General features: G+C 45.1%; 1 protein-coding gene across 1 annotated transcript in view; it reads left to right on the top strand.

Moving 5' to 3' along the window:
• Positions 1–375: 375 nt before the first annotated feature.
• Positions 376–7,438, top strand: part of slc35a1 (solute carrier family 35 member A1) — a 32,421-nt gene continuing 25,358 nt past the window's right edge. Inside the window, exon 1 of the mRNA XM_070885559.1 lies at positions 376–852. Coding sequence (XP_070741660.1) covers positions 519–852 — 334 coding nt within the window. The 5' untranslated portion in view covers positions 376–518. The remainder of the gene's footprint in view (positions 853–7,438) is intronic.

Below are 7,438 nucleotides of genomic sequence, written 5' to 3'. Positions count from 1 at the left end.
CTGCTAGATCTGTTCTTAATCTATCCCACTTAACACGATGATAGTGCCACACAACACGATAGAGGGTGTGCTCAGTGTGAAAATAGAGGGTGTGCTCAGTGTGAAGATGGGACTTGCTCGCCACAAGAACTGTGCGGTGGTTACTTCTACTATGCCGTTATGGACAGTTGCTTCTGCAACAGGTAGATTAGTGAGGACTCGATCAAGTAGGTTATTCCCTTATGTTGGTCCTCTCACCACCTGCAGCAAGCCGAGTCTGGCAGCTGTGCCCTTCAGGACTCGGCCAGCTCGATCAGTGGTGGTGCATTTGCAGATGTCATGTGGTCATAATATCACCTGATCGAACCTCCAGGAATGCCCCCAACCAGAGTCGGCAACCTAAAGCAAACTGTTACCTTCCACCATAGCCCGGCTGTTTGCTGGATTAAAAAAAATGATGTTGCACAATAGGCCGAAATTGGAGTCAATTTTACCACAGGCAGCTTACTAACAGAAAGAGACGTGGAAGTGGAAAACAAATGTCAGGGCCAAAAGGGTGGGTGAATGAGACAGTGAGAGAGAATGAAGCAGAACTGGTTCGCAGCACGGCCATGGGACATTGCGCACTGACGGGTGCGTGGGCGGGTGTGCGCGCGCGGTGGATGCTGGGCTCGAGGAGTTTGGTCGGGGGTTCTCTTTTGGAACGTCGCCCGGATCATTCGGATTCTTTTCAATTGTCTCTCCGTCCGCGCCTTGTTCCATTGCGCCAGGATTCTGGGGCTTTCAGTGCCGGCAGCTCGCCACTAGATCTGCTCACCGCACACATACCCCCAGGGCTTCGTGCAGCTCAGCGGCCGAAGAAGATGGCTACCGGTAAGCAGACCGACCTGACAGCTTTCATTCACGTCCCCTTTTTATTTCTTTTACGAGTGATCCGCACAGCCGTTGAGGTCAATGTCAACGGAAGTATTTTGAGGAACGATGCCCCAAGGCGACACTGCACGCTGAACAAAGCGAGTCAACTTGGCCAGTGCAAACTCGCAAATGCTATTCTGTGAGCCGTGTTACGTGGTGGTGTTGTATGTGGTTGTATTTTTTTTGTTCAGGTTATTACCGAAAGCATTGAGGAGGCACAGTACAATTGAGCACCGATATATGATGCCACTTAGTGTCGGGAAGCTGGCTCACTTTTCCCGCTGGAGTTCCCAAGTTGATTTGAGGTTGTACCGCTTTGGGAAGGTACTGAACACAGGTTCGGGATCCCCCCGTGGGAGAGGGGAAAATTGGGTGATGCTGAATCATTGGGGTGCTCCTGTGCATTGATCAAGGGCTAAAAGTGAGGAGTCGACTTAAATTGCCAAGTAATTTATTGTCAAAGTAATTTAAAGATATGTTCTTGGGATATGGGCAAGGCTAGCATTTGTGTTTTTTTTCCAAAAATATTCTTTATTCATATAAAATTTTCACAATACATTTGAAAATAGTTCAGTACATTGCGGTCAGCAATTCCATACAATTCGTTTGGATGCTGACAGCAGTTCCATATAATACACTTCTGTACATTTCATTTCATTTCAAGGTACAGTTTAGTACAATCCGCAAATCACGTTACATGTAATACTGTGCAAATAAGGGTGTTACATGGAGCAGATAAGAACATGTTTACATTACATTCCAGGATACATTTCAATACCGATCACGAATCATGTTACATGTAGCACTATGCAGGTGAAAGCAGTACACGGAACGGCTGGGAATACATGTACATTTCTTTACAAGTTAATAAACAGTGCAGGCATGGCATTTGTTGCTCAACCTTAATACAGTCAAGCTGGTGTGGGACTGAAGTTACATGTAGGCTCGACTGGGTAAGGAGGCAGGTTTCGTTCCCTCCGAAGGTAATTAGTTGGGTTTTTCGAACAATCCAACTGTTTCATGGTCACTTTTACTGATGCTAGTTTTTTTTTGTTCCCATATTTTGTTTTTCAAATTCACATTCTCAAATTGCCGTGGTGATGTTTGAACTTATCGTTCTCTGGATTACTAGTTCAGTAACACAATCACTTGTTGCATATGTAATAACTCAATAGGCTTGGTACCGTGAACTCAATCAGGTGCAACCTGACTACTTTATTAGCTCTCAAAGTGAGGATTAAACATGAAGGCTTTCTTTAGATACAAGGGCTGCACGTGTGGGTCTGTGGCCCAAAAACCTCTGATGGTCGCTCCCCCTGGTGGTGGGTAAACCCAGGCATACATACATTACACCACTATGCTACCATACCCCTAATTTAGTGCTTAATATGTTCAGTCACTGTGGAACAGCAGCAACAACAACTTGCATTTATACAAGTGCTTTTAATGTAGTAAAACGTCCCAAAGTGCTTACAACAAAACAAATAAAATGCTGGACTATGTAGCCAAAATAGTACGGTAAAGTTGGAGAAACTCCTGTGAAAACCGTGCCGTGTCAGGCCAGACTGGACCTTGAGTACAATGTCCACTTTTAGCTACTGAGACAGAGGGAGACATTTCAATCCTGCAGGCATTGTGGAGAAGCAGAGTGATTTATGAGAAAAGAGCAGGCCAAAAAAATCTTGGATCATTCAGCCTCAAAAACATTTTTAAGAGGAGATCTCTTAAAGGTATATGATAGTGAACAGAATGGAAAAGCTGCAACAAGAATGATCACCACGTGGAATGGGTAGGCAGGAGGAGGAAAAATCCCCGGAGTTAGTTCAAAACAGATGGGGGTACTTCTGTAGGTGTCACAATGCTGGATGGATGAACTGGGTTAGGCTGAATGGGGGAACCAGAACCAGAAAGGCGAGACCACGTGAGGTAGGGCTGGGTGTATGCCTTTAGTAGGAGATAACATTCAAAAAAATGTAAAGCTTGCTGTAATTAAGGAGCTGCTAGATGTTGTGATTTGGAATCTTGAGTTTATCAGAAGTTGATTTGTGCTATTTTACTGCAAATCTTACTTTAAACAAAATATAAACAAAAATCCTAATACCTCCACATTTACAACTGGATATCCACTTTTTTTGAGGTTCAGCAATTTAAATCTAAGTACAGGTAGAACGTCCGGAGTTCTAAAAACCGTAATTGTCCGAAAACCGGACATTGTGCAAGATTTCAAGAGTCGATGTCCAGAATCGGGAAATATTTCCCAAAAACCGGACTTTTAAGCTGTACAGGTACATGCCTTTCTCCAAGCAGGAATCCAAAAAAATACACAGCCCAGCCCGGCCTCGAGGTTGCCGTCGGATGTAATGCTCCAAAATCTGGCAATTCATGAAAGTCAGCCCAAGGCTTTCCGGATTCAGGATGTCTGATTGTCTTCGAAATCCGGAAATACCCGAAAATCGTCCACGAGGTTTCCGCATTCGGGCCATTGGATTTTCGGCTCTGAAATCCGGAAATACCCGAAAGTCGGCCCAAGGGTTTTCGAATTTGGGACTTCGGATTTCTTCTCCGGAATCCAGAAAAACCAGAAAACATGAATGGCCTCGGTCCTGAGATTTCCGGTTTCGGGACGTTATATCTGTAATACAATGGCCTGGATTTTGCAGTCAGCGGCGAAGAAACATAGAAACATAGAAAATAGGTGCAGGAGTAGGCCATTTGGCCCTTCAAGCCTGCACCGCCATTCAATAAGATCATGGCTGATCATTCCTTCAATACACCTTTCCTGCTTTCTCTCCATACCCCTTGATCCCTTTAGCCATAAGGGCCATATCTAACTCCCTCTTGAATATATCCAGTGAACTGGCATCAACAACTCTCTGCGGCAGGGAATGCCACAGGTTAACAACTCTCTGAGTGAAGAAGTTTCTCCTCATCTCCGTCCTAAATGGCTTACCCCTTATCCTTAGACTATGCCCCCTGGTTCTGGACTTCCCCAACATCGGGAACATTCTTCCTGCATCTGACTTGTCCAGTCCCGTCAGAATTTTAGACGTTTCTATGAGATCCCCTCTCATCCTTCTAAACTCCAGTGAATACAAGCCCAGTCGATCCAGCCTCTCCTCATATGTCAGTCCTGCCATCCCGGGAATCAGTCTGGTGAACCTTCGCTGTACTCCCTCAATAGCAAGAACGTCCTTCCTCAGATTAGGAGACCAAAACTGAACACAATATTCCAGGTGAGGCCTCAACTAAGACCCTGTACAACTGGAGTAAGACCTCCCTGCTCCTCTACTCAAATCCCCTAGCTATGAAGGCCAACATACCATTTGCCTTCTTCACTGCCTGATGTACCTGCATGCCAACATGACTGATGTACCATGACACCCCGGTCTCGTTGCACCTCCCCTTTTCCTAATCTGTCACCATTCAGATAATATTCTGCCTTTGTGTTTTTGCCACCAAAGTGGATAACCTCACATTTATCCACATTATACTGCATCTGCCACGCGTTTGCCCACTCACCTAACCTGTCCAAGTCACCCTGCAGCCTTTTAGCGTCCTCCTCACAGCTCACACCACCACCCAGCTTAGTGTCATCTGCAAACTTGGAGATATTACACTCAATTCCCTCATCCAAATCATTAATGTATATTGTAAATAGCTGGGGTTCCAGCACTGAGCCCTGCGGCACCCCACTAGTCACTGCCTGCCATTCTGAAAAGGATCGTTTATCTCGACTGTCTGCCAACCAGTTCTCTATCCATGAAGGTACATTACACACAATAACATGTGCTTTGATTTTGCACACCAATCTCTTGTGTGGGACCTTGTCAAAAGCCTTTGAAAGTCCAAATACACCACATCCACTGGTTCACCCTTGTCCACTCTACCAGTTACATCCTCAAAAAATTCCAGAAGATTTGTCAAGCATGTTTTCCCTTTCATAAATCCATGCTGACTTGGACCGATCCTGTCACTGCTTTCCAAATGCGCCGCTATTTCATCTTTAATAATTGATTCCAACATTTTCCCCATTACTGATGTCAGGCTAACCGGTCTATAATTACCCGTTTTCTCTCTCCCTCCTTTCTTAAAAAGTGGTGTTACATTAGCTACCCTCCAGTCCATAGGAACTGATCCAGAGTCGATAGACTATTGGAAAATGATCACCAATGCATCCACTATTTCTAGGGCCATTCCTTAAGTACTCTGGGATGCAGACTATCTGGCCCTGGAGATTTTTCGGCCTTCAATCACATCAATTTTCCTAACACAATTTCCCGCCTAATAAGGATTTCCTTCAGTTCCTCCTTCTCACTAGACCCTCGGTCCTCTAGTATTTCCAGAAGGTTATTTGTGTCTTCCTTCGTGAAGACAGAACCAAAGTATTTGTTTAACTGGTCCGCCATTTCTTTGTTTCCCATTATAAAGTCACCTGAATCTGACTGCAAGGGACCTACGTTTGTCTTCACTAATCTTTTTCTCTTCACATATCTATAGCTTTTGCAGTCAGTTTTTATGTTCCCAGCAAGCTTCCTCTCATACTCTATTTTCCCTCTCCTAATTAAACTCTCTGTCCTCCTCTGCTGAATTATAAAATTCTCCCAGTCCTCCGGTTTGCTACTTTTTCTGGCCAATTTATCTGCCTCTTTCTTGGATTTAACACTATCCTTAATTTCCCTTGTTAGCCACGGTTGAGCCACCTTCCCCGTTTTATTTTTACTCCAGACAGGGATGTACAATTGTTGAAGTTCATCCATGTGATCTTTAAATGTCTGCCATTGCCTATCCACCATCAACCCTTTAAGTATCATTTGCCAGTCTATTCTAGCCAATTCATGTCTCATACCATCAAAGTTACCTTTCCTTAAGTTCAGGACCCTAGTCTCTGAATTAACTGTGTTACTCTCCATCTTAATAAAGAATTCTACCATATTATGGTCACTTTGCCCTGCGAGGCCTTGCACAACAAGATTGCTAATTAGTCCTTTCTCATTACACATCATCCAGTCTAGAATGGCCAGCCCCCTAGTTGGTTCCTCGACATATTGGTCTAGAAAACCATCCCTAATACACTCCAGGAAATCCTCCTCCACCGCATTGCTACCAGTTTGGTTAGCCCAATCAATATGTAGATTAAAGTCGCCTATGATAACTGCTGTACCTTTATTGCACGCATCCCTAATTTCTTGTTTGATGCTGTCCCCAACCTCACTACTACTGTTTGGTGGTCTGTACACAATTTCCACTAGCGTTTTCTGCTCTTTGGTATTCCGCAGCTCCACCGTACCGATTCCACATCATCCAAGCTAATGTCCTTCCTTACTATTGCGTTAATTTCCTCTTTAACCAGCAACGTCACCCCCCTTCCTTTTCCTTTCTGTCTATCCTTCCTGAATGTTGAATACCCCTGGATGTTGAGTTCCCAGCCTTGGTCACCCTGGAGCCATGTCTCCGTGAGGCCAATTACATCATATCCGTTAACGGCACTTGCAGCTCACTACACTGATAGCTGCCCACAAAGTTTTCACGGGCTTTTGAGCATAGAGTTGCTGTCACTGGGCTTCTGAGCCAGTGCAGCGCCCTCTACTGGGGATCTGTGGCATGTGTGAGCAGGAAAGCAACCTCGCTGAAGATTAAAGAATCCTCACTGCAGAGTCTAAACTAGGAAATATAAATTAGATTTAAATCATGTACAGAAAATGAAATAAAGCGCGGGAACAAAAGATGAACTTGAAGCAGAGAGCTAAAATACAGACTGAAAAAGTAAAAAATTAATTAATCTCTAAAACTAATTAAATTCTGAAGGAATGAGACTCCACACTGGCAAAATTAAATTTTCAGGACCAGAGAGGTTGTTTGGCAGTAATTAAGATTTATCATGCCATTAAAAATGCACTTACACCCGAATGCACCAGCCCTAACCTTTCTGCCATGTTTAGTGTGTAACTGGAGGGTAAGTACTGCAACTTCATGCCATTACATTGATTTTAGTGCTGACTCTATTGATCGAGGTACTGTTAGTGTGCACCTCGTGACAGGCTGGAACGCCGCACCACCATAGTTGCCCGGGAACTGAGACGCTTTGATATCGACATCGCCGCCCTGAGCAAGACCTGATGGGCAGGGGAAGGCCAGCTCAAGGGACAAGGTGGAGGTTACACCTTCGTCTGGACAGGGAAACCAGAGGAAGAACGCTGCCTCCACGGAGTCGGCTCCGCCATCAAAAACGAGCTGGTTGACCGCCTTAAAGACTCCCCCTGCGGGGCTAACGAATGCCGCATGACTCTTCGACTCACCCTATCCCGGAACCAATGTGTCACAGTTATCAGAGCGTACGCCCCAACACTCGATGCAACTGATGAGGCCAAAGAGGGTTTTTACTCCAACCTCTCAAAATCCCTGACCTGCGTCCCCATGGGTGACAAACTGATCCTCTTCGGTGACTTCAACGCCAGGGTCGGCAAGGACACAGCCCTCTGGGGTGGTGTGATTGGCAGAGAGGGGGTAGGGAAAGCCAACTCCAACGGTACCCTACCCCTGACAA

Source organism: Pristiophorus japonicus, chromosome 7 (assembly GCF_044704955.1).
Source record: "Pristiophorus japonicus isolate sPriJap1 chromosome 7, sPriJap1.hap1, whole genome shotgun sequence".
NCBI classification, from domain to species: domain Eukaryota; kingdom Metazoa; phylum Chordata; class Chondrichthyes; family Pristiophoridae; genus Pristiophorus; species Pristiophorus japonicus.
This window is presented reverse-complemented; position numbering and strand designations above follow the sequence as displayed.